The following is a 27,905-nucleotide window of genomic DNA, read 5'->3' on the forward strand; positions in this document are numbered from 1 at the left end:
CAAAATTTCAATATTCTTTAACGGTAGGTCTAATATTAAAGATAAGTTGTCTAATAGTACATCAGTGTCTTTTAAATACATTGTACGGGCTTAACAAAAGAGGGACAGACTCTTCTACGATAGCAGTTTTAAGGATGTAAGAGTATTCTACTAAGTTTTCTATTTTAGAGGCGAGAGATTTTTTACAGGAACTAAAGATAGTAATGGACGAGGATAATCTAGCTAGTTCTAAGAGCTCACCAGCTCACCTTAGAAGAAGAATAACCAGTAACGTTAGTCCTCAATTATTGGATTGAATACCAACTATAGAAAAAATACATTAATTGTATAGGTCCGAGTTTAGTTTGCAAAAACTACAATTCACTAATTTGTAACTCAAGGCGCTGCCTCAAAATTCAATGTCACATATAATGAGAAAATATGAATTTTACTTATCAAGAAAAAGAAAAATTAAAGTGAGAAAAAAAGGAAATACTGGTAACAGGAGGGGGCAAGACATCCCATTCCGATGAACCCTACCATGTAAACAATGAGCAAGAAAAAAGGTCCCTTGGCAAAGTAACCCCCTGAAAACCTTAAAAATTTTAAGCGTTTGTGAAGTGCATCTCTCTACAGAATGGCAGGTTCCATTGTTGGTAAGTCTTAAGCAAACTATCTCATGGAGAAAATGAAAAGGCCTCTGAGACAGACAAAACACTTGCGGCCAACTAACCGCTAGCGACGACCTCATGAATGGCATCACTGATGTTCTCATCCTCAGATCTGACGGCTAGTTTCATTGCGACCTCCTTCGAACTATCAATCCCGAAGGACAGCCGCACTAGCACCTTCACATTGCCTATGTATACACCAGATAGCAAAGCTGTGTGTGATCTTGAGTTGTTGGGAACAACTTCAGTGCCCTGAAACGAAGCCCAAGGGAAAATAGATTACAACAGCTTCTTGAAATGCAATTCAGAGAAGATACAAACAATCTACTAGAAACTGTGTAGGAAGAAAAGTATCTGCACACAGCGCTTAGAAGGGTCCAATAACATAAGATCCCAAATCTGTCAATGACAACCTCAGAAAATGACAACTCCACTATATTACAGAAGTTAATAAATGTATTATTTGATTTATACAAGATCATTCTTAGTTAAAATTGTTGCGTTATAGTATAACTAGACAGGAGCTCTCCTTTTGTTTGATAAAACAAGTAATCTCATTTAAGGCTCTAGAAAACAGTGTCATGAAACCTTCCCATGTTATCTATTGTTCCAATCCGAAATAGAAAAAGATTGGAATATAAAAATTCAAGCCGTAGTCAATCCCTAGATATGGATAACTAGACCTAAGGGTAAGTTTTACTAATGACATTTATGAAAATGATGGTGTGAGACACTGATCAAACTTACCTCGCAGGGCTGCATTCCCAGAAGGTTGATCACGGCACTCACAGCTTCAGCCAGGCTCTCCCTTGGGCCAAGGCCATATTCGTCTACTCGCTCACCATTAGGGTCCATGCTTTCCCATGCATTCCTAAAATTGGAGACTGGAACTTTCAACATGTAATCAGCAGCAACAACCTCAAGGTCCTCCAGCTGGTACTCGTCTTCTACACCATCTTCCTCTGCCTCACCTGTGCTCAGATCAACCTGGAGAATCCAGAAATTAATCCTAAAAAACAACAAGAAGAACGGTTTTGAAAAGGGGTACGTCCTTGAGGATGCACTTTGAATACATTCCGTCAAGGATTTCCCCATTAAAACATGCATTTACCCTCCGTGGTTGATTTTCTAGTAAATAATGATCATACTGTGAAGCAGAAACTGATTTACAACAGATGCGCTTACAGTAAATGCTCCCAAGGACCTATATCCTGCGACTTTCTACAACGAAAATATTCTTTCGATATTTACCCAAGATGACAAGGCACGTGTAGTAATGCTAATCAAGTTTAAATGCACACAGCTCAACAAATCTAGGATCTATGATAACTAAATAAAATGACCTAATTAGACTAAAGGAGAGAGAAAAGAGATCATAGACATCATCAAAGGAGGGAAAGAACTAGATACCTCTTTAACAATGAATCTCAACATGTTTGAAAATTTTCCAACTGCAGTGACTCCTTCGGGCTTCTCAAATGCCACAAAAATCTGTCCAGGTGTATCATAGGGAAAAGATCTAAGAGGCTTGGTTGCTACTTCAGAAAATTCCTCAGCTTCTGAAGCATCCACTATAACAGTGACCTGTCAATAAATGGGAACATATATATAGGGAAAGGGGAAAAAAAGATATTCTCAATAGAGTTACGAAATACAAGACGTGGTTTAATTAGTCATTACGTTTTCCAGCAATTGCTCTGGGATTGTATTGGTGCAGTTATACTGGATTACAACATGGCTGTCAAAGATATGCTTAACAGCATTAACTGCGTACTCAGTTTCTGCCTCTGTAAGCTCCACAGGTGCTGAGGACTGATAAAATATAACAACAAATAGTCCGAGTACTTCAATACCACTAAAAAGTACATTTGAAAGTGCTGTGAAGCACAGGGGAAAGTTTCAGACATAGAACCTTGAATAGTTTCCCGAAGCCTGAAAACTCTGGAATAGAGGAAAGCAACTTCTCATATGCGTCGTCTGGGGATGGAGGGCCACTTGGAGGAGCACCTGTAGGTTGTTTTTTACCAGGAGCTTTCTTCTCTGCAAGCGGCTGAGACTTAATCTCCTTGGGCACAGAATTGATGTCAAAGGGCTCTTCTGAAGGCTCCTGCAACAACATTAAAAAAAAAAAAACAAAACAAAACAAAAACAAAAACAAAAACATGGTAAGAACATGAGATAACAGCCTTAAAATGGCAGAGAAGCTTAAGGAGATTGGAGTAACTCACATAGTTTTTCAAACTCGTCTCCAGATTGACAAGTGGGACATCCAGAGATCCAAAGAGGAAGTCCTTTACATCTTTGCCAGTTTCAACAACAGCGCCATCTCCTCCAAGTGTATTTATATAAAGAGTTGCCCTATCACGAACCTGGAAACAAAGATCACTCGCAGCCATTACTGTAATACCCTTAAGTGAATGCTTATCCGCAAATTCAATATTTTTGGAATGAAAAAACAGATGGAATTTATTTGCTTTCTGATAAGAACAGAATGTAGTATTCAACTAAGAAGAATTGAAAGAACGAAAGTAACCTTTATTGACTAACAGAAATGATTACAAGAGCAGTCTTTCGAGACACTGCCAGATCTCCCCTACTCAGCACAAGCCAAGACTTCCTTTACAAGACTCCAGTAATTTCCTGGTTCCTTTCTATCCCCCCGATTATCTATTTATAATCACTAACACAGCCCTTTAACCTATTCACCCCTCTTGCCTTTCCGCACATACACTTGCTTAAGCAAGGGCTTATTAGACATATCAATTACTCCGCCCCCCAAAAAAGTCACCTTGTCCTCAAGGTGAAATTCAGGAAATTGGTGCCTCATGACATCGAAAAGTTCCCAAGAAGACTCAAAATCGGGTAAGTGGCGCCACTGCAATAAGACTTCCAGCTGTCCAGTAACAAAAGAAAAACGAGTAGCTAACAATCTCTCCGGTTCCACGCGTAACTCCAAGTCGGCAGTCAAAACTTGCGGGACCTCCTGGGCTGGAACAGCCAAACCAATGGCTTTCTTAAGCTGAGAGACATGGAAAACCAGGTGAATCTTGGCAGCCTCGGGAAGTTGCAGCCTATATGCCACCGAACCCACCCGCGCAAGCACTTTATAGGGACCATAAAACCGTGGAGATAGTTTCTCATTGGTGAACTTGGCCAACGAACGATGACAATAAGGCCTGAGATCCGCTTGCCACTTCATAGATTGCTGGGCCTGCAACAAATGTGCTTGAAGCTCATCCAAAATAGCATCCTGCGATTGCAATTGTTGCTCCAACAAGGAATTAGCTGTTGAGCCCGGCTCAAATCGTAGTAATTTGGGAGGATCGCGGCCATATAAAGCCCGGAAAGGAGTCATTCCCGCAGCCACATGGAAGCTAGTGTTATACCAATATTCAGCCCACGCAAGATGAGAAAACCAATGAGTAGGTTTCCCGGACACAAAGCAGTGTAAATAAGCTTCCAAGCACCTATTCACCACCTCCGTTTGGCCATCCGTTTGAGGATGGTAAGCCGTACTATGATGTAAGGCCGTACCCTGCAACGTAAAAAGCTCATTCCAAAAATGGCTGAGAAATACCTTGTCACGGTCGGACATAATGGTCCGAGGAAAACCATGGAGCCGCACCACCTCTCTAACAAACAAAGCAGCCACCGACTTAGCAGAAAAAGGATGGCGAAGACCCAAAAAGTGAGCATACTTACTCAGTCGGTCAACAATCACCAAAATGGAATTATTACCCTCCGATTTGGGAAGACCCTCCACAAAATCCATGGAAATATCATCCCAAACCTGATTCGGAAGAGGCAACGGCTGCAATAACCCCCCCGGAGACAAAGTAGATACCTTGTTTTGCTGGCAAACCGGACAAGCCGCCACGAAAGAGATCACGTCCTGTTTCATGCCATACCAAAAGAATTCCGAAGATAACCGTTTATAAGTTTTCAGGACTCCGGAATGACCGCCAACTTTACTGCCATGAAACTCCTCCAAAAGGACCGGAATGAGAGAAGACTGTCAGGGCAAAGCCACCCGGCCCTTGTAGAGAAACATGCCATTGCATAAAGAAAAGCCCTTCACGGTAGCGGAATTAGCACACAGGGCAGCCCTAATTTGTTGGCAAATTCCAGCCCCGTCATAGAACGCCGAAGTGGTAAGATGCAACAATTCCAACCCCGTGGGCTGCCTGGACAAAGCATCAGCCACTCGGTTCTCAGAACCGGGTTTGTACTGGATCTCAAAATCATAGCCCAATAATTTGCACAACCACTTTTGGTGATCCTCGCTGACTAATCGCTGCTCCAGTAAAAACTTAAAACTTCTCTGATCCGTACGGACAACGAAATGGCGCCCAAGTAAATAATGGCGCCATTTTTGTATGGCCAAGACCACCGCCATCAACTCGCGCTCATACACCGACTTTGTACGAGCCCTAGATGACAACACCTGACTGAAATAAGCTATTGGCCGCTACTGTTGCATCAAAACCGCGCCAACTCCAAACCCCGAAGCATCAGATTCAACTACGAAGGGTTGGGAAAAATCCGGTAGGGAGAGAACCGGGACCGTAGTCATGGCGTTTTTCAATTCTTGAAAAGCGGTTTCCGCATCCGTTGTCCAATGAAAACTGTCTTTCTTCAATTGCTGTGTCAACGGCCAAGCAAGATGGCCATACCCAGCCACAAAGCGCCGGTAGTAACCGGTCAAACCACGAAAACCCCGCAACTCCTTTAAAGAACGAGGAGTCGGCCATTCCAACATCGCTTGAATTTTACTAGTATCCGCCAACACACCCTCCCCCGACACAATATGGCCCAAATATTCCAACTGACTACTAGCAAAAATGCATTTTTTTTTATTAACATATAAATGGTTGGTCTCCAATGCAGAAAAATCCTTGTCCAAATGAGTGACATGTTCCTCAAAAGTCTTACTATAAACCAAAATGTCATCAAAAAAGACTAAAACAAACTTCCTCAAGAAAGGCTTCAACACCTCATTCATCAAAGATTGGAAAGTGGCCGGTGCATTGGTCAAACCAAAAGGCATCACCAAAAATTCGTAGTGACCCTCGTGAGTCCGGAAAGCTGTTTTCGGAACGTCCTCCTTACACATCCGAATTTGGTGGTAACCGGATTTTAAATCCAATTTAGTAAAGATGGTGGCACCACATAATTCGTCCAAAAGCTCTTCTATTACCGGAATAGGAAACTTGTCCGGAACTGTAGCTTTGTTGAGGGCACAGTAATCAACACAGAAACGCCAGCTGCCATCTTTTTTTTTAACTAAGAGAACTGGACTAGAAAATGGGCTGCTACTAGGTTAAATAATCCCAGCCGCTAGCATCTCGCGAACTAGCTTTTCAATCTCATTCTTTTGGAAATGAGGATATTTGTAAGGCCTGCCACTAATGGGAACGGTACCCTCCTGAAGAATAATACAATGATCCCTCATCCGTTGAGGAGGAAGTCCATCCGGCATATGTAAGACTGCCGAATGACGCTGTAGGACTTCCTTAATCGGTTCTTGCAATTGCTGGCCGGATTCCCTGATTCCATTCACAGCCGGTTCTTTGTTCACATCTAAGGCACACAATTCTAAATAGATACCATGGCCCTCATGCCTTATAGTCCTAACCATGGCTTTAAGCGAAACCATAGTGGTGGAAAGGCTCATGTCGCCCTTTAAAACAACCACTTCCATGTGGTAAACTCAACGCTACCTCCCTACAAATTCCTTTTCCCCTAACCGATTCCCCTGTTCCCACTTGGACTCCAAAACCGGCAGTGGGAGAAATAGGAATTGACAATCTCTCCACAAGACTTTAAAGAAATAAAATTGTGAGTTGCGCCGGAGTCAATTAGAACGATTACCTCTTGTCGAGCAATCAAGCCACGAAGCTTCATGGTCTTAGGCGTCGAAAGTCCCACCACCGAGTTTAATGATAACTCAATGAGTTCCGGTTGCCCCTCCTCCCACTCAGGACTCGGCAAAACCAGCCCTTCCTCTTCACAATCCTCGGCATCCTCATCACTCACTAGCATTATCCGCAGCTCCTTCTTACAACAATGACCAAAGGTAAACTTCTCATCGCACCGAAAACACACCCCCTTTTCCCTCTTTTCTTGTAATTCCGAATCCGACAACTTACGAAACGGAAAATCTCGCTTTGGAGTTGTCGTGTGCTCCAAGGGAGCAGGACCTCTCAATGGTCGTTCCACCATTGGTGTGGATCGAGCCGGAGTTGATGAAAATTCCCCCCTCGAGAAGTTATGTGATAGTGACCTTGAAAACCTTGTTTCCGATCCCTCACGACGAAGCAACTCATTTTTTTCTTCGATCCTTTGAGCAATCTCCATAATTTCTCCTAACCCCTCTAGTTTCAAAAGCCGTAATTCTGCCCGAATCTACGCCTTCAAACCATTGACAAAAATCCCCTCCAAAACCTCTTCCGGCACATCCCGAAGTGGGGCTGCCGAAACCTCAAATTTCCTGCGGTATTCGGCCACTGTACTCACTTGTCTAATGGCTAAAAATCTCTCACAAAGATTCCCCTCCTACGAAGAACGAAAGCGCTGAAGTAACGCCAGCTTGAATTCGGCCCAACTATGGAAAGGCCTGCGGCCATTCTGCCATTGAAACCAAGACAGTGCATCACCCTCCAAGGCTATCCCAGAAGTTACCAATTTTTCCCTTTCCGAGCAACGGTTGATAGAGAAAAACTGTTCCATCCCGACCACCCAGCCGTCCGGGTCATCCCCGCTGAAAATTGGGCACTCCACCTGCCGCCTTCGAGGCATCGCCCATTCCTCATTAACCGGTAATTCCTCCAATACTCCTCTACCCTCCCATTCATCCCTAAACCGTACTCCCACATGAGGATTTCTTCCTCTTTCCATCGCCCGGTGGATACAACCACCAAACCCCTTCCATCTTTCATCAAATTCCAGAGCCTCCCCTTCACAGGGAGCACCCCACCCCTCACCTCTCTTACCATTCTAGTTTCTCTCATTGACCACCGTCGGAAGCTCCCTAGCTAACCCAGGCTCTCTCTCTCTCTCTTCTCGGCCTAGATTACGACGAAACCCTAGATCCGCCGTACAATCTTCGCCCTTCTCACGCAACCCAGTGTCTCTCGCCGGAAAAATCACGTTCTGCGGAACCCTAGGATCCTCCGGCCCTTCTTCCCGTCTCGCGCGACACCCCGAAGTGCCCGCCCAATGAGATTCCGCCGCTCCCGTACGGTAAAACTCGCGATCCACCGCGCGATTCGCTTCGCAGTCCTCCACGATCGCGATCGTCGGAGCAACTGTCTTCTCCGGCGCCGTCGACGGAGCTCTGAAGAATTTCATCTGTTCCTCCATCATTCGGCGAATCTCAGTGAGGTTCTGAGTAAATTCCACCCGATTTTGGGAAATTTCTGCCCTAACCTCCCCGATTCCCTTCTCCATCTCACCTATTCCTTTTTCCACCGAAGACCTAACTTCCTTAATCTCCTTCTCCACTAATTCGAATCTTTCTTCTGTTTTTCTTGCTGCCATTTCTGCCCAGAATTGATGCTCTGATACCAAATTGATAAGAACAAAATGTAGTATTCAACTAAGAAGAATTGAAAGAACGAAAGTAACCTTTATTGACTAACAGAAATGAATACAAGAGCAGTCCTTCGAGACACTGCCAGATCTCCCCTGCTCAGCACAAGCCAAGACTTCCTTTACAAGACTCCAATAATTTCCTGGTTCCTTTCTATCCCCCCCGATTATCTATTTATACACACTATCCTCTACAACTCTCAACATTCCTCCTCTAACAACTAATCACTAACACAGCCCCTTAACCTATTCACCCCTCTTGCCTTTCCGCACATACACTTGCTTAAGCAAGGGCTTATTAGACATATCACTTTCCAAAGCTGAAAACAAGATGAACCAGGAAAATAAACGCATAATAAAACGCTACATGCACTCCCCATGATATATGTGACGTCATATATTATATAACTCAAATGTATCAAAGCCTCAAAATCTGTTATTGTTGGAAGGAACTCACCTCATCATCACAGTCAAAAAGACACCGTCTGAGCAGAACAAAAATTCGGGGCTGAAACAGAAAAAATGAACATTTCCAACTCACATAAGTAACTGAAATGGGTGAAAAGAGAGTGAGAGAGACCACACCTTCAAAGAATCAACCAAGGCACCAAACTTTGCCAATGTGCTCACAGCCGCGGCCCGGACAGTTGCATTCTCAAGATGTACTCGATTATAAATATACCGGATATATTTGCTAGGATCTGAGGTTTTTGGCCCTTCAATCCCCAAAAAGTGAAGAATCTATAATATCAAAATTACAACAGTGCAATGGACATTAGAGGGTTATAAAAGAAGCATCTAGAGCTAAAGAAATAGTTCAGCAAAAGATTGATATAAGTCCCACCTGTGTGGAAAGATAGGTGAATTCACAATCTTCAATGAACTCACATAGATGAAGCAATCCACTTTCTTTTGCATCAGGGATATCACTGATGAGGATAACAATTGAATCAACAATTGCCTTTTTGTACTCAAAACCACCTTCTTCTCTGAGAATGTTGCTTAGGAAGTTCATTCTGTTGAAAACCAGAACAAGGAACATTAGACTATTTCATTCATTCATAGAAATAAAATAAGACCAGCAAAATATGAATATTTAAAACACAAAACATGTATTACTCACAAAGATCTGTACTTCAACGGAAACTTCAAACACAATGATCTTATTGCTTCCACCACAACAATTTTGAACTCGTCAGCAATTTCAGACATGAAATTAGTAATCTGCTTCATCAAGCGATCCACACTTGATTCATTCCCTGTCTTCAAAAGCGTGGTAATTGCAAGAGTGGCAATGCTTCTGTTGGGGTCAGATATTAAACTCTCTATATCGATGTTGCAGTTCGTGACAGCCATTGGATGTGTCATTGCCACCTGCAAAGTGTTAAAAATCATTCGTCAATAAATTTTCGGCCACATAATTTTTCAGGAATTTTTAGAAACAACTATAAAGCTAGAAAATTCACTGCCACAAGAAGTAAATATGATATAATAGAGGTTTAATTTGAAAAAAAAAAAAAAAAGTCTCTTATGTTTATAACCTCCTACTTTCACGCTTTATCTTCTTTTATTAACTCACTGAAAACAAGATAACCACCTCTGCCTTCAAGTTGCTTTAATATTTTCTCCAACCAAGTAAAATAGTCATGAAATGATTTTTACGTAAGAAAGTTTCATGAGAATAAGTAATGGAGTTAGGGGAACAGATTGGTTGGGGAAAAACCTTGTTCAAAGTTCGCACAGCAGCAAATCTCAACACTGGCTTTGAAGAGCTTAGAAAGAGCTGAAGAACGGTGATTGCCGGAGTTAACTCCCTGTTGGTCACACCATTGAGCTCTGTAATTGCTTTGGCAGCTTCAAAGATAACCATCTCCGCCTTATGGCGTAGACAACTCTCAAGATAATCATAGAATGGACGGTCCCCTGTTTGTGTGTTGCCACCTGACTCTCGGATAACCTGCATGGGTATAATATAACTAAAAGATACATAGGAATATACATCATTTAGTTATGAACGATATTTTCAGCTAAATAAGCACCTGACTAGTATAACGAATTAATAGGCACTGAGCCAATGGAGAACGAACAGTTCCCCTTGTCAAGCTAGTAACCAACTTGCTCACTGCCAATCTATCATTCTGCCGTATCTGCAATTTCAAGAATACAGAATTATTAGAAAGAAAGCCATGTATTTTCTACTGTAATCTAAGCAAGGTTAAACTTAAATGTTAAACACTCAAGAAAAGGAAATCAGAGCAAATTAGATAGCAGCTTGAAATCCACTATTAGCATGATACCTACGAGTATAATTTATTAACGGATTTCTTACTAGGAAACTATTGCAAAAAAACTCCTGTATGGAGGAAAACACTTTCAACAGAAAAAAAAGGTTCCTCCATACCAGGCTTTTTCTAGCGGGGGTCTATCTAAGCTGTAATAAAGTACCTAGAAGGTATTCATGAGCAAGATACAAATTTATTCATTCAAGATATTATTGAGATAGAAAGGGAAGTTTAGCCTGTGTAACTAAAAACAGATGATAATGAAACTAAAAAAGGGAAAATGCACTTTCGCCATTTTGCTGTTTCTTAATTGCTAATGGTTCGGAAGTGTAAACTATGGAGACTTAGTACCAAAGAAACACCTAAAAGGCCGCAAAATGCATTGTTCAGGAATCCTAAAACAATTGATAAATAATAATCTAATATGGTTAATGTCGCTGCACTTGATGAAAATATAATCATAACTAAGGAAAAATGATGCAATTATAAAAGCGAGGACAAAATATGAATCAAGCCAATACGATAACTAAGGAAAGAATTGCTCTGGCGTTTGAAAGGACATTAATCAATAGTTAAAAAACTAAAACTATGGCTTCTCCGTACTATACATGCTAACATACTAGAAGAGGAATGCTAACGTTTTCATGGTCAAATCATCCCAAGAATTGGGCTTCTGTGGAAGAACTTACCCCTCAAATTCCTAATAAGATGGTAGAATATAAATAAATAAAAAACCAGGTACCTGGTGGAGCAAGGCCAGTGCATGGAACTGTACAAGAGCCGCTCTTGATTGAACAGCTTCCTGAACCTCATTACTCCACCTTTTCACAATTTCTGGGTTTGTCTGTCAGAAAGTAGAGGGATGTGAGGACAGGATCATCTAAATATGAAAAATCAGCCCCACAACAAGGAATACAACAAGAGCACCTGGAGTAAATGGATGCCACTAACTAAAGCAGCACTTGCAACCACAGGATTCTTATCAACAATAGCTTGTTTCAAATATCGCTCGATTTGAGTAAGAAGGGTTCCATCCGTAATCCGACAGAGAACACGAATGGCATTCGCCCGATACATATCAGTTTTACTATTCATGTCCTTCATAAGGGAGCTCGTCACGATAATAACCTAATGTTGGCACCAACATAAGCAAAAGTCAGTTTCGATTTTTGAACATGCATATGTAAAAGACGTAAGAAAATTGTGTCCACTGGAATAGAATGTCTCACCTCATCTGCAGAAGGGGAGAGCTCCTTTATCATTAGATAAACCATCCTCCTTAATCCTATATCTCTCGACTGGAAAAGCTTTGTCACAGCAAAGAAAACCTCCGTAGCTTCAATCTGTTAATATAATGCACAAAGATATTAATAGATATCACCAATATACAACAACGTTATTCTGAAAACAATCTAAAATCAAAACAAATAAATCGATAAGAAAAGGAAGCAATCAGATAAACTTATATACTATAGTTAGTCCGTATAAAAAGCATAGATCTCAGTATATAAGAAACCTGACCTTTGTAAAGGTTTCTCCCTGATTCAGCAGATACAAAAGCTTGGTAATAACCTGAATCAACACGGAATAAACCCAAATCAGTTCTGAACAACACAGAAGAATATAGCTAAAATGCAAATGAGTATCGGATGGAGAGAAAATAAATAACCTGCGAGCATCTTCTCGCATCTAGCTGAGGATCATTGAAAACTCTAGCTTCCTGAAGAACAGCGCCCTTCTCAATCCCCAAAAACGGAGAGTAATCCGCTGTGAAACCGACAAATATACCGAATTTGTATCAAAACAACGTTTATATTAACAGTTGACGACAAATCCAATCATTATTTTCAAACGAGAGCTAAAACAAACCAAAAACGATACAAGATCTAAACCACTAAACTTAGCACATTGAATCAATACGAACCGAGAAAATTAAGCGCGTAATTCAAACAAAATCTAAATTGTGATTTACGAACGATGCAACTGAGAAATTACCCAGATCAACCGAAAACGAACCAGATCAATAACAGATAAACCCCAAATTCACTCGAATCTATTGATGAATGACATAGAAATTGCGTAAAACAAGAGATCTGAGAAACGACCGGCTGATTTAGCAGTTGCGAAAATGGGAAGCGAGAATTGAACAGAAATGGAAATGGAAATTCAGATCGAGAAAGGAAAGGGAGGTACCTTCGTCGTCGCGATCGTCGTCCTTCTTGATCAGAGGCTGAGCCATGGCGTAGAGAGATGGAAGTTTCTAGATAGATCTAGAAGGGATTTGTACCGACGGTTGTTGTGTTTGTTTCTCTGGCTCTGGAGAAGAAGGAACACCGCCAGTGAGGGAGGTCTTTGGAAGAGAGATTGTATGTTCAGAGAAGATGAATTAGAAGACCCAAAGCTAAGGATGGCTCGGATGGTGAGAAAGGGCTACGATTCTCTGCGGATGGAAAATTGTGCTTTCCGTGTAACAGCAACCGGAATGCGCCACTTCAGTATGTAAGGACACGGGACACATATGGAGTCCGTTTAGTTCGTTGATTCGAGTTTTTAATTTTAGTTAAGATGTGATTTTATATAAGAAATTTTTATTGTAATAAAAAAATTAAATATGATAGTTTTAAAAAGCCTTTTACTATAATAAAAATCGAATTCTAAACTAAAATCGGTAAAATCAGTGAAATTGGTAAAATAAACGGATCCGTGATCTATTAAAGTGGTTGAATTTTCAAAAGTACCCTTGGAATCTGACTTAATTACGGACGGGAAAAGTGCTTGGGAAACTCGAGCACTACAACTTAAAATACAAAATGGGCTGATGGGCCAAATCATATATCATATGAATCACTTCTTTTTAGTATTTTTTTATGGTTAAATTTATTTTTGTTATTTATGGTTAAATTGTTAAAATTGTCTTAATTAATCATTTCATTTCATTCATTCATTCATCTGTTAAAAAGACAGGTACTCTTTTGTTACTAATCGTGGCCCAACAATAACATTACAAAATCTATTCCCACTAAACGTCACATAGTTCTCCCATGGCTTTTATTGTCTAGACTAGATTTTACTATTCAGATGAATAAAATTTGATTGGATACAATTTGATAAATATGGGACTCATTTTAGAAAATTAGATTGTTGTAAAATTATGATTAATCTGAATTTGATTTATAGTTTGGGGATTAAAAATGAGATTAATTTTTCAATCTTTTTCCTTTTTATTTAACATCTAAATTGTATCAGATGACTATATTTTAATAAGGAAATGTATTAGTACTGTCCAGTCTTTGAATGGCAAACTTTTTTTTTTTTTTTGAATGTGAAATTACAATAGAACCACATTTCGACCAAATAGTTTAGATATTTTATAAGTGCCACAATTCAAATTATCAAGAACATTCATTAAAATTAAGGTTTTTTTTTTTCCCTTACATCCCGATAAATCCTCCTGGAATAAATGGTGGACATTACTCGCCTTTTTATTTTATCATTGATTAATATTATTGATTATTGATATTTTAAGCATAATTTTACTATTATTACGACTTCGGGTTTCATTTTCTTAATTCTTTTATTGTTGAAGATTACAGATAAGACCCTGTCCTATTCCTTATTCATTGTTGAAATTGAAAACGTGTTGTAAACGACGCTTTTATTGCCTTTCTTCACCAAAAACAAAAACAAAAGAAAAAAAAAAGAATTATTCAGGTATATGTTTTTTTAAACAAAAATCATTTTCAGATATATTCTTTTTATTTTTCATATATAACACGTCTGGCTTGTAAAAATAAAGATTAATCGAATGAACACATCCTTTATAAAACAAAAGATAAATTTCGGGAAAAGATAACTTGTCTAATTTTGAAAATTATTTTATAGTGAATGAGTCAAATACTAGCATTACTATGACTAAAACTGTTTTTCCAAAATAATAAATCGTATTTCATATCACAATTCTTAACTATATGCACATTAATTGATAAGATAGAGTCTTTAGGACGAGTTTTTAGACTCCGATCTTGATTGATAAGATTCAATTGCGCCTCTTATAATTTGTGTAACTTCTAATTTCTAAAAGAATGGTCGGGTCTATTCACACATCATTATATATGCACTCTAGCAATTAATATTTTTCACCAGACATAAACACGTTCGGACGACTACCGGTTAAATTCTCCTATCCCGGCAATTCAAATGACCACACAAGAACTAATTAAGGCACACATACATATAAAACCTTAACTCATAAGCTACACACAAATGTTAATAATATATAGTTAACAAATACCCAATAATTATTTTCCTCCTCATGTTTAGACAACACATGAGAACATTAGGTTTTGCCAATATTCCTCATTTCACACTCCTCCGTCAAAGTTCATATAACCTAAAATTTAGGTTGGAACTACACGGTCAGCAACAACAACATTGCTCAAAAGTACACGAGTGAAAATGCAAATTAATTTCCGGAAGGAAAAAAGGGGACACAACTCCTGTGGTACTCTTTTTCAAGACTATAGAATTAAATCAAAAGCATGAAAGGATATGTGTGATCAATTTTCATGATCCTTAATTTTTTTTAATGGATCATTAAACTTCCTTTCCTGCTAATTTCATGGGTCGAATCGTCGCTACTCGAAGAAGGATTGAGGCCGTATTCGCTCGTGGCCCCGTATTCGCTGCTTCCATATTCTTGGCTGTCCAATGCCTTCTTCCTTAACTTCCTCATGTTAGCACTGTAGGAGCCAGCCTCATAAATTTCAGAACTGGAGCCAAAGTAAGAACTTTGGCCAGGTTTCACCCCTTCGTTCAAGTCTTCTAGTGAGACGTCACCTTCCAACGCTCGCACAATCTGTTCCACAATAAGTATACCATTTCAACAACTTACTTATTTAATATTTATCCAATTTGAGTATACCATTTCAACAACTTACTTATTTAATATTTATCCAATTTGAGGTATTGTAAGCTTAAATTGAATAATTTGATTATGATTATTTAATCCATTGACAATCTGTGAAGGAAAAAGTCAGAATATCAATTGAACTTTAGAGTTAATTCATGCCCCTGTGAGAAAATTTTCAGATTCCGCCCTGTCATGTTTCCTCACACAAAGTTGTGACTTAATTAGTCAATTAATAACAATTCATATATTTTAGTAAATGAACCTTCCTACTAACAAAAATTTCGGTACTTCCTAATTAAATTGCAAATTCTATTTCACAGTATATTATTGATCACTGCACAATATTCTGCACACAAAAATCCACATGATGAATTATTACTCAATTTATTTCCACATCTAAATTACAAAGATATCATATGAATATCACAATTTTTTTAATGCTCTTGTTCAAAAAATGTGTACCAAACTCAAGGATTTGAAATTTTTTCTTGATTAATTACCTGGCTCATCTTCGGTCGCCTCCTCGCAGAGTGACGAATGCTTGCAGCAGCGCAGGCCACCATACGCGCCATCTCATGTGGGACATAGTTATTCTCCAAGCGCGGATCCACCAATTCATCATAGTTTCCGTCCTCCAACGCTTTCAAACAAAGAGGTCTAGCCTGTTCATGCACAAACCAAACAAAACTACCATTAAAAAAAGTTAAGCAACTGCAATATTTGCAGCAAAGTGAAAAGCTAAAAATTTCACATAAAATCTAAAGTAAGATATTTATTTTATATTAAAATGTTTGCAATAATGAAAAAAAAATACTTTTGTGTAAGTGTAACAAGAACTCCGTCTATGCGTTTGTATAGCCGGTCCCAAACCCGGGTAAAGGAGGAGGGTTGCGGTAGGTTGACGGCCAGCGTAAAAATAAGTCACTCTCATGGATTTCACTCATATAGAATCTGTTGGGGCGTTCCCTACGTGCGACGCGCTATGCCGGGCCCCATGTATAGTGTTAAATAGGCAATGGGGGTCTTCGCACATTCATGGACGTGTGCGGGGGAAAAAGCGAGCCCATGCGCCATGTCGGGCCCCGGATATGGTGAAAATTATGCAAGGGGGGTCCTTGCACATTCATGGACGTGTGCAAGGGGCAGAGCTAGCCCATGATAGGAAAAGGTAGTTGGAATTTAGGTTCCTTAACTGGTAAATCTATAGAGTTAGTAGATGTTATGGTAAGAAGAAGAATTAACATTTTATGTTTACAGGAAATGAAGTGGACAAGAGAGAAAACAAAGGAGATTGGAAATTTAAGACACAAGTTATGGTATACAGGTTGAGAAACAAATCGTAATGGAGTTGGTATTCTTGTGGACATAACTGTGAAGGATGACGTAGTTGAGATTAAGCGAATAGGAGATAGAATTATTATGCTCAAGTTGGTACTAGAAAATAAGTTCATCTATGTAATTAGTGCTTACGCTCCACAAATAGGATGGGATGCGGAAACTAAAGTCAAGTTCTGGGAATACTGATAAGAGCTGAACCGAACTTGGAGACAAAATCTAGATAGGGACAAATGGAAAGAATCGAGAAAAGAAAAGAAAGAATCAATTGAAGAATTTTATTAGCAACAGGACATGTACACCAGCCCGTAAATCTTCGAGGGTCTGCTACCTCCCCTTTCTTGGAACGTTTACAAGATTTGTACAATTCCCTGACAACTATTCCTCTCTCCCCCTTTTATACATTTTTCCTCTAACAATCTTTCTTAGTAAGCTACTAATACTAACAACTTCCACAACAAGCTATAGAGCTACTAATACTAACAACTTCCACAATAAGCTATAGACAACCCTCACAACCCAGAACCCCATTCCTAAGCCCGTTTCTTCCTCCTAATGTACACTTGCTTGAGTAAGGGCTTATCAATTACACCCCCATCAAAAAAGTCACCTTGTCCTCAAGGTGAAAAGCAGGAAATTGTAGCCGAGTGAAGGGTAATAAACCCACCAACTCTAATTACAGCATTGGCAACTTTTCCCATCCCAACCCTAATTACACAAGTCTTCATTCCCAGCCACAGTTGCACATACATTTATGGACAAAGCTCTGATTTTTCTGAAATTCGCATATGAAATCTTTGTTTGAGCACAAGAAGCATATGAATATGGTGACCTTTTCTAATTCTCGTTAGGGTTGACCTTAGTGTCTCCGAACTTAAAGAAATTTCGAGGCTCGTGGTTGAAAACACTACCACCCGGGTTAAAAATTGTACCAGAAAACCCAGACCCATCACTACTTAGGCCAAAATTTGAAGATTCAGTACATATCTTGCTGAAATTGGCCCCAATTTCCCTGATGTCTTGAGGCCCAGCCCTTATTGAGCCATAATTAGGCCCAACAATGTTGTACTTATGCAGCCTAGATCCAAACATGTAAAAATGGACCCTGCCCACACCGTAATTACGAGAACAACCTCAATCGCCGCATCCTGTGGCCGTCATTCCATCACCGATCTTAGCCCAGTCCTCATCACCCTCTCCCGAGGTAACCAGCCCCCTTCCTACCGCCTTCCGCCTCCGTTCAGCCTCTCCCACCACGGGTCTTCGCGGTTTTAGTCAAACTCCCCAAAACCCAGAACCCCAACTCCCTCTAAAAGCAAATCTGAGGTCTCTACCCCTAAAACACCGCTGATCTGTCCTCCCTGTTGCATTTGTCCAATTCCGACCAAGATCAGCCTCACCCAAACCAGTTCGTCGCTGATCTGCACCTCACGGTGCAGATAAGCCATTCTGACCCCCAACTCGTGAATCCAAACGCCCCTCATTGTCGTTCGCCACCTCCGGCACCTTCCCCAAGCTGAATTTGGCGCTAATCGGCCGTTCTCATCGTGGAATTGGGCCTCCCAAGCCCCAACCGGTGCCGATCTGCTTATTACGTCACAGATCAGACAGATTCAGGTCGAGATCGTCCCTTCCGTTACGCGGTTCCTCCTCGCGAACAGTCACCTCCCTTGGCAGTCGTCCGATCTGCCCTCCCTTGTGCGGATCCTCACAATTTCGGTCAGCATCTCCAAGTCTGAAAACCTTAGGTTCGGCCACAACTCCTTCCTGCTCAATTCCCTCCGCTCCGGCCTTCGACCCGCGACCCACTTCCTTACCCAAACTAGTTCCCCCTTCCTGAACCCCGACGGCGCCTGAACAGGAATCCTCCACCGGCAGCTTAGCTTTCACCATCAGCCTTAAACGCTTCATTTCCTCCTCCATCAGACCACGCAATTCGGCAAGATTCTGACAGAAATCGGCAAGATTCTGACGGACATCGGCAAGATTCTGATTCATCTCAGCCCTAAATTCACCAATTCTTTTCTCCACTGAAGCTTTGACTTGTTGAATCTCTTTCTCCACCGCCTCAAATCTCTCCTCCGTTTTCCTGGCGGCCATAATCACCCAGAAACGATGCTCTAATACTAAAATGATAAGAGCTGAACCGAACTTGGAGACAAAATCTAGATATGGACAAATGGAAAGAATTGAGAAAAGAAAAGAAAGAATCAATTGAAGAATTTTATTAGCAACAGGACATGTACACCAGCCCGCAGATCTTTGAAGGTCTGCTACCTCCCCTTTCTTGGAACGTTTCCAAGATTTGTACAATTCCTTGATTATTCCAATAGCCCTTTCTATTCCACTCTTCCCCCTTTTATACATTTTTCCTCTTACAATCTTTCTTAGTAAGCTACTAATACTAACAACTTCCACAACAAGCTATAGACAGGCCTCACAACCCAGATCCCCATTCCTAAGCACGTTTCTTCCTCCTAATGTACACTTGCTTGAGTAAGGGCTTATCAAATACATGGATGACTTAGTGTGCTGTATAGGCAATGAGGATAGCAATTTTATTGGAGGAGATTTCAATGGGCATGTTGGTAAGGATAGGGAAAACTTCAAAAGGATCCATGTTGGTTTTGGTTTTGGAGCTCAAAATGAAGAAGGGAAATCTATTTTGAAATTTGCGTTGGGACATGATTTTATCAGAACAAACACATTTTTCAAAAAAAAAGAGATTCTCACTTCATAACTTTTAAGAATTGAAGGAACTTAAGCTAGATAGATTATTTTCTCACCAGGTATAGAGATCGTTCTCTATGTAAGAATTATAAAGTGATTCCTGAAGAAGTACTAGCCACCCAACATAAGTTAGTAATCTTAGATGTGAGCATTAAGCTTTGCTTGTAGAAGGACTAAGATAAACCACCTTCCACGAACTCGTTGGTGGCATTTGAAGGGAATAAAGTAATTGGCCTTTAAAGAGAAGTTGTTAGATGATGCTACTTGGTCATATGTAGGTGATGTAAATACAATGTGGGATCTCATGGCCAGTTGCATTAGAAAAGTGGCAAAGGAGGTACTAGAGAAATCTAGAGGTAAAGGCCCCCCTGGGAAAGAAACCTGGTGGTGGAGTGAGGAAGTTCAAAAGGCTATTAGGACCAAGAGGGATTTATATAGGGATTTACCAAAGCGTAAGGATGTTGAAACTTTTAATAAGTACAAAGAAGCGAAGAAAGAAGCTAAGCGAGCAGTTGGTGAAGTTCGTTTTACTTACTTAGATGATGTATATAGGAAACTTGGGACTAGAGAAGGAGAGAAGGATATATATATATATATATATATATAAACTAGCTAAGATAAGAGAAAGGAAGTATCAAGACCTAAATCAAGTGAGGTGTGTTAAGGATGATACGGATCATGTTCTGACAAGAGATAAAGACATTAGGGAAAGGTGGAGGAGTTACTTTAAGAAGCTTTATAATGATGATCATGCGATAGAGTTTGACAATCTTAGGTCACAAGGGGAACCTAATGTGATGTACACAAGAGGAATCAGAGTCTCGGAAGTTAAAACTGCACTACGGAAGATGAAAAAGGGGAAAGCATGTGGGCCAGATGATATTCCAATAGAGGTTTGGATGGCGTTAGGAGATGCTAGAATTGTGTGGCTCACTAATCTTTTTAATGAGATCCTAAAGAAGAAGCATATGCCTAATACATGGAGGAAAAGTATTCTTGTTCCCATCTTCAAGAATAAAGGAGATACGCTGAATTGTAACAATTATAGGGGCATAAAGTTAATAAGCCACACTATGAAACTTTGCGAGAGAGTTATCGAAAGGAGATTAAGGGCCACTACTACAATCTCAGGTAACCAATTTGGCTTCATGCCAGGCAGATCAACCACGGAAGCCATTTTTCTTCTTAGGATGTTGATGGAAAGGTACAAAGAAGCCAAGACAGACCTACATATGGTCCTTATAGATTTAGAAAAGGCATATGATAGGGTGCCGAGGGAAGTTTTATGGTGGGTGTTAGAAAAGAGAAGAGTGCATGTGAGGTATATTAAGGTAATTAAGGACATGTACGATGAGGTGGTCACGAGTGTGAGAACTACTGAAGACTACACGACAGAGTTCCCCATTCGGATCGGCCTTCATCAAAGATCTACTCTTAGTCCTTATCTTTTCACCATCGTGATGGATTAGCTGACAAGAGAAATCCAAGATAAAGTTCCTTGGTGTATGCTCTTTGCGGATGATATAGTTTTAGTTGATGAACATAGGGAAGGAGTTAACCGTAAGTTAGAACTTTGGAGACAGACTCTTGAGATGAAGGGATTTAAGTTAAGTAGGACGAAAACGGAATACATGCATTGTATGTTTAGTAACTCAAGTAATCAGAGCGATGAAATTTGTTTAGATGGTGTGGAGATTGGGGCTTCTAGGAAGTTTAGGTACCTTAGGTCTATAGTGCAGTACGAAGGAGATATAGAAGAGGATATTCAATATAGGATTAAGGCAGGGTGAGTTAAGTGGAAGAATGCTACGGGAGTTTTATATGATGGCAAGATGCCAATTAAGTTGAAAGGAAAGTTCTATAGGACTGTAATCCGCCCAGCTATATTATATGGTAGTGAATATTGGGCCATTAAGAGACAACATATATCTAAGATGAGTGTGACATAAATGCGTATGTTAAGATGGATGAGTGGCCATACAAGAATGGATCGCATAAGGAATGAAGTTATTCTTAGTAGAGTAGGTGTAGCACCAATAGAAGATAAGGTGCGCGAAGGCCGCTTGAGGTGTTACGGGCATGTCCAACGTAGACCGCTAGAAGCACCAATTCGTGCTTAGAAGGACATTCTTATACCAAATACTAGGAGAGGGAGGGGTAGACCAAGAATTACGTGGACCGAAGTCGTTAGGAAAGACATTCTAGATCTAGGCCTTCAAGAAAGTTTAATTTCGAACAGAGTATGTGGAAAAGTGAAATTTATGTAGCTGACCCCAATTAAGTTGGAATTAAGGCTTGTTGTTGTTGTTATTTGTGTAAGTGTAACAAGTCTGTGCTCTTAGCTAATGTATGAATTGAACAAAAAAAAAATTCTGTTTTTTCTGTTTTCATATATATACATATGTATATTATTTTTTTTCATCAAAATATTTGTTCTGTGCATACCAATTGTCCAGTATGAATTATGTATGAAACCAAAATAAAAATAAATAAAAGGTAACAAAAAATAAGTCAATTATTGAAGAAAGGACTGGTATTCGAACCCAATCGACCAAGCTGTCCTCTGTAAAGTCATCAGTGGAGTCCACAGGGCGTCGTCCAGTTATTAGGTCCAAAAGCACCACACCAAAAGAGAATACATCTGATTTATCAGTTAGCTTGCCACTTGATGCGTACTCAGGAGCCAAGTACCTGCATATATATATATATATGTTCCTAATTTTATCTTATCCTCAATATCACTTGAAAAATAAACTAATTCGAGATAATTTGATAAGTGAGAGACTCGTTTTTGGTTGTTTTAAAAGTTATGTATGAAAATAAAATTTAAGCTAATAGTTCGGAACTGAAAATGAGTTTTAACCCTCTTTTTTAAGAGAGAAAAATTCGAGAAGGGGGCGACTGATATTAGCATTATTCCCTAAGTGTAATCGAATAAGCTCCCCTGACATTGATAGTGTTTACTAAAAGACTTAAGGTGCGTTTGGTAGATGGATCTAGAATTATAATTCTGGATCCTGGTTCAGAATCAGTGTTTGTTTATAGTGATTCTGAATCATGATTCAGAATCAGTGTTTGGTTTGGATGATTCTGAATCATGATTCGGAATCTGATGTAATATTTTAAACTAGTTCAAATCATGATTCTAAAACCATCCACTCTTAATTTAAGGTGGTTCAAACTCTTGATTCTGAATCATTATTTTAGAATCAAGATTTGAACCCAAAATCATGATTTATGGTTCTGGTTCTAGAATCATGATTAGAATCACCCTGCTTTGAATCCTTATACCAAAGGAACCCTTATTGTCGAGCCCTAAGTGCATCACCCACAACTCATAGGGATGTGTAGGGGTACTCTCATCTCATGTGCTCTAAGTCGAGTACTAGACTAATAGGTACATACCTTTTACAATCAAAACCCTTAAAAAAACTACTTAGCACTTAAATCTTTGACCAATGACCACAAATCTACGACGGTCTACTTTATTACTATTAGGTTACCCCATTTATTAGAAGTACTAGAGTTAGAATATGATTAAAAAAAGAAAAAAGAAAAATAAAAGTTTGGACTCACTACAATTTGAATCTAACATTATAAATAACTATCAGAAACATTATTGTTATGAAAAAAAAAAGAAAAGATTAGAGGTAGCTGCATGTCTGTCAGTAATTTGATACTTAACTCGATCTTAAAATGTGGAGTTCAAATCCTCCACTCTAAGTTTAAAAAAGAAAAAAAAAAATAGAGAGCTAATTTCTTACCCAAAAGTTCCCATGACTCGAGTAGACACATGGGTATAGTTGTCTTGATTAAGCTTAGCCAAACCGAAATCTGCAACCTGAATGATCAAATATATATATATATATATATATATATATATATACATACATACATATATGTATGTATATGAATTTACTCAATTATAAAACGGTAACATTATCAATATTACTTGAGAAATCTCAGCACAAGTGTTAGAATTTTGGTTATATACCTTAGCTTCAAAGTTGAAATCAAGCAAAATATTGGCGGTTTTGATGTCTCGGTGAATGATGCGAGGGTGGCCTACAAAAGTTTCGAACAGACGGTTGTTAATAAAAAGAGAGAAATTAAAGATGAGTGAGAAAGAAGAAATTAACAAGAAAAAAAAAAAAAAAAAAAAAACTTACAATCTTCATGCAAGTAAGCAAACCCTTTGGCGGATCCCACCGCAATTTTCAGCCTTTTAGTCCAGTCTATCGCTTGACGTGCCTTGTCTGCGTAACAAGTATTTGTATTTCACACGGATAATAATAAGAAAAGTGTGCATGTAGACTTATCAGCCATTTATTTAAGTAAATTAAAAGATTGTTTAGCGGCATAAAATTAATAATATAATAATTAACTTGGACAAAAACCTCAGTAGTTAGGAAGGACTAGTTCTAAATGTATCCTATATAAAAATGGAGTATATATAACGTGGCATCTCTCTCACATGTTACAATATTTTATGTAATAATGACCTATAACAATAAAAACTTTACTTATTACAAGGTTACAAAATAAATGTCATATTACACTTTATTATAAGATAAGACTGATATTTCAAACGGAAGGACCGAAGACAAACTCGTCAAACTTATCAAAATCAAACTGATATTATAGTGTGATCTCAATCTAAAATAAGAAAGTGATGAGCAATTTAGTAAATTATGCATTATTCAACCATCACGATGCCTTGCAAAGTACTAAGTTTGTGAAGAATATCACTATTCAACTAATACTAGTTACAGATAACTAATTATATGTTATCACTTTAGTAAGACCGTTTTATATGTCAATTTATATATGTGATTGAAGAATTAATGGTGATTATAAATAATCACGTGATTATAAATAATCACGTGATTATAAATAATCACCGGAAATGATATTTAAAAAGAGAAGTACTAAGAGAGTACTAGGCAAGTACGTACCATGAAGGTGGACGTCAAGGTTGTTGTTAGGAAGAAACTCATAGACCAACATCTTCCTTCCACCAGCAATGCAATACCCCACAAGTGACACAAGGTGACGGTGGTGGACCCGGCTGATAATCTCAACCTCCGCTTGAAACTCCCTATCTCCTTGCCCACTGCCGCTCTTTAGGCTTTTCACCGCGATCTCCTTGCCGTTGGGCAGCACCCCTTTGTGGACGTACCCGAACCCGCCCTGCCCAAGCAGGTTTGCCTGCGCAAACCCCGCGGTCGCCCCCACGAGCTCATCGTAGGTGAATGTGCTCTTGTTGAACCCTAGAGCAACCGAGGGCGGCGGCGGTGGCAGCACCGGGCCTAGCGGGCCCGAAAAGTTGGACGAGCTCATGTCGCCGCTGCTTAGTACTGGTTGTGGCGGCAGCGGCGGAGGCGGGGGTGCGGGCCAAGATCCACCGCCTGGAGGCAGAGGGAAGACGTTGACAACGTGGTCGTTAGGGTTTGGTGCTTGTGGCCAGTTGATCTGGTGGGGGCCGCGTTGTGAAGCGGCATAGTATTGATCAGTTCCTGCATGCATGCGGGGGAAGAGAGCCTGTTAATTGTACTGCTAGTTGTAGATTTTCAACTTGAAAAATATTTAGAAATTTTAGTTTAGTATATTTTATTTTGTCTTGAGAGAATGTTTTGAAGGGATTAATGATCAAATGTGTTCTGTATCTTGTAGAAGTACCTAGCAAGGAGAAAGGTATATTTGACACTAAAAATTTGTAAAAAAGACGTATTTAGTATGTTACCTTTATTTTATGTTAAGGTTCAATACATAATATTATTTTAAATGTTATAATTACTTTTATCGTGATTATTGAAGTTTGAAACTTACCAAAAGAATCATTAAAAAAAACCTTATAAAAAGAACTTTTAATTTTTAATTAATTTGAATGTAACAATATTATAAATCTGTAACGATTAAATAAAAAAGTGAATACATCAAGTATACAATCAAATATCACAAACACATTACAACTTTAACTCAAAAATAATATTGTATTAAAGAGTGATTTTCCACTTAAATATTAAAAATTGACATTATCGCCTTAATTGAACAATACAATGAAGATGCTTATCATGGACCAAAACATAACAACATTCATGGTTTTTTTTTTTTTTTTTTTTATAAAAAAGATACGAACATTTAACAATATAGCTATATAATCTGTTGCTTTTAAATATTTTCGGGAATTTATTAATGAGTTTGCCCCCTAAAAAAGAAGTCATATCTATGTATTTCCTATAGCTTTGTCAAACTAAATACTAATCCTTTTTTTTATTTGAATGGTCAAACTAATCAATTTTAGTAAATGATAAAGATAAAGATCACGATGATACGTTATTCCTTAACTTACACCCACCCACACACACACACACACACACAAAGGATGATGCTGACATGTTGTTTTTGGCCAGTTTTATTTATAGAATCCAAGAGCATTGCTTACTTTAAAAGTAAAAGATACAAAATATCTAGCGACGTATAAAAGGAGCGCAAAATTTATATTTGTTCCTCATTACAAGATATGGATTTTCGAATAAAGTTATTAGAAAAAAAAAAAACAAATTAGAAATACTAAGAATTTTAACACAATGCTTAAAAGGACAGGACTAGGATATTCCCTGTCCAAAATCCAGTCTCAATTCCTGTCTATGAACTCAATTAAAAATCACCACGTGTTATTACTTTTCTTCCATTATTTCTAACTGCGATAGATAATTAACATAATCCAACCTTCACAAACTGTTAATGGTATTTGTTTTATGAGTTATTTTTATTATACTTTATATCCCAATATATTTATTTAGTTTCAACCGAAAAAGAAGCATGACTCCCAAGTCTTTTTTTTTTTAATCAGTTCATGTTCATTTTATTTAATCTCATTTTTCTTTTCATTATTAGTCACGCTTTGGATTTTGGATGTTCATAACATAGACTTTGGATGATATAATTCTCTTTTTTTATAAAAATAAAAATAAAAAAAAATAAAAAAAAACTTAACGAGTAAAAATAATAACACACACACACACACACACATATATATATACCTGCATTGCCATTGTTTCCGGTGCGAGACTGAGCTCCGATATTGTACATCTGGGGTTGAGATTTCTTCTTCTTCCTAGCGCACGTGAAGAAAAGTAGAGCCGCCACCAGCAGCAACAGCCCCGCCCCTCCCACAATTCCGATCACCAGAGGCACCACGTTCGACCCCGAAGATGACGACGTCGAATCGCTCGCCGGCTGATTCGTCGTGTTGCCTGTCGCCGCCGCCAGTGATCTCGGCGGAGGAGGCACGTGGCTCGAAGATTGGTGAGGCGGAGGGGGGGACGGCTGTAGCGGTGGCGGAGGCGAGCGGGAATCACCGTTCACGGGCGGAGGTGTTTGCGATGAGGGTGGTGGTGGCGGCGGCGTAGAGGAATCATTAGAAGAAGGCGGCGGAGGCGGTGGCGAGGATGAATCATTTGCCGCCGGCGGAGAAGATTCCGGTGATGGAGGCGGCGGAGGTGAAGATTCCGGAGGGGGTGAAGACGACGGTGATGGCGGCGGAGGGGAAGACGACGGCAATGGCGGCGGGGACGAGGAAGCTGGCGGAGAATCAGACGGCGGAGGAGAAGAAGCCATTATTGATGGAGTTTCCGACCAAGAATATAATGTTCAACGAAAGTCGCCGGAGAAACCCCACCTCTCCTCCAAACGGCGGCCCTGAGATCCCCCAAACAAAGTGTTTGTAACCAAATAATTAAAAGACGTCAAAAACAACAAATAGACAACAAAATGATTACATGACGTCATTTTATATTGGTATATATGTGTACACACACACACACAGATATATATATATATATATATATATATATATATAGCGCCCATGGTCTGGCCATGAAATGAAGAAACAACGAGTGTAATACCTGAGGAGAAGGGTCAGAGGAATCTCAAAGGAATAAGGAAACGCCAAAGACAAAAAGGCCTCCGTTAAGGAAGAACGAGGAAACCGTGTTCGTTGCCTTCAGATCGATCGCCTCCTACAAAGGAGGGCAAACTTCCCTATTTTTAAGCTTTTGTTTTTTCGTTTTTAAACCCATATTTTCCCCTATTTATTATTTTATTATTAGTAGTAAGTATAGTATTATTCTTTTATTGTTACTAATTGAAAGTATTCTCTACTTTTTTATTTTTGGTCATTTCGCCTATGTGTATATTTATATCAATTTTATATCTTGTAATCTGCTACTAATTAGTTAATACTTAATGGTCATGTAAATGATCCAAAAGAACTACCAGAACATTAATGTGCTGTAATCAAAATCTTCCTGGGGAAGGTTTTGCAGGCTTATAAGTGAACACTCATTTCCTGATTCAATCTGATATATAATTAGTTATAACTCTTAATTGGCTAGCAAATTATTG

General features: G+C 39.2%; 2 protein-coding genes across 2 annotated transcripts; both read right to left on the bottom strand.

Annotated features, from left to right (window-relative positions):
• Positions 1 to 292: 292 nt before the first annotated feature.
• LOC21409549 (coatomer subunit gamma-2) lies at positions 293 to 12,973 on the bottom strand. The gene is made up of 18 exons (XM_024165571.1): positions 12,716 to 12,973; positions 12,192 to 12,289; positions 12,044 to 12,094; positions 11,752 to 11,865; positions 11,450 to 11,650; positions 11,265 to 11,366; positions 10,280 to 10,387; positions 9,964 to 10,197; positions 9,364 to 9,614; positions 9,085 to 9,256; positions 8,826 to 8,981; positions 8,698 to 8,748; positions 2,879 to 3,019; positions 2,563 to 2,757; positions 2,331 to 2,462; positions 2,061 to 2,234; positions 1,398 to 1,637; positions 293 to 902 (listed from the first exon to the last, which is right to left on the bottom strand). Exons 1-18 carry the CDS (start codon positions 12,759 to 12,761, stop codon positions 708 to 710), a joined length of 2,661 nt encoding a protein of 886 aa, XP_024021339.1. The 5' UTR covers positions 12,762 to 12,973; the 3' UTR covers positions 293 to 707.
• Positions 12,974 to 15,104: 2,131 nt separating this feature from the next.
• On the bottom strand, positions 15,105 to 27,119 carry LOC21409551 (proline-rich receptor-like protein kinase PERK7). The gene is made up of 8 exons (XM_024165536.1): positions 26,543 to 27,119; positions 24,452 to 25,012; positions 23,666 to 23,752; positions 23,491 to 23,561; positions 23,261 to 23,337; positions 22,040 to 22,187; positions 15,932 to 16,093; positions 15,105 to 15,377 (listed from the first exon to the last, which is right to left on the bottom strand). Exons 1-8 carry the CDS (start codon positions 27,117 to 27,119, stop codon positions 15,105 to 15,107), a joined length of 1,956 nt encoding a protein of 651 aa, XP_024021304.1.
• Between the last annotated feature and the right edge of the window lie 786 nt (positions 27,120 to 27,905).

The sequence above is a fragment of the Morus notabilis genome, unplaced genomic scaffold (assembly GCF_000414095.1).
Source record: "Morus notabilis unplaced genomic scaffold, ASM41409v2 Scaffold115, whole genome shotgun sequence".
In the NCBI taxonomy this organism is placed as follows: Eukaryota; Viridiplantae; Streptophyta; class Magnoliopsida; order Rosales; family Moraceae; genus Morus; species Morus notabilis.

Coding starts and splice junctions, on each gene's coding strand:
- LOC21409549 (XM_024165571.1), bottom strand. CDS start 12,761: ATGGCTCAGCCTCTGATCAAGAAGGACGACGATCGCGACGACGAAG. Junction 11,367..11,449: donor GTGGCATCCATTTACTCCAG/GTGCTCTTGTTG, acceptor ACTTTCTGACAG/ACAAACCCAGAAATTGTGAA. Junction 10,388..11,264: donor CACTGGCCTTGCTCCACCAG/GTACCTGGTTTT, acceptor TTGAAATTGCAG/ATACGGCAGAATGATAGATT.
- LOC21409551 (XM_024165536.1), bottom strand. CDS start 27,119: ATGGCTTCTTCTCCTCCGCCGTCTGATTCTCCGCCAGCTTCCTCGTCC. Junction 22,188..23,260: donor CGAGTCATGGGAACTTTTGG/GTAAGAAATTAG, acceptor ATATATATGCAG/GTACTTGGCTCCTGAGTACG. Junction 15,378..15,931: donor GGCGACCGAAGATGAGCCAG/GTAATTAATCAA, acceptor ATTGTGGAACAG/ATTGTGCGAGCGTTGGAAGG.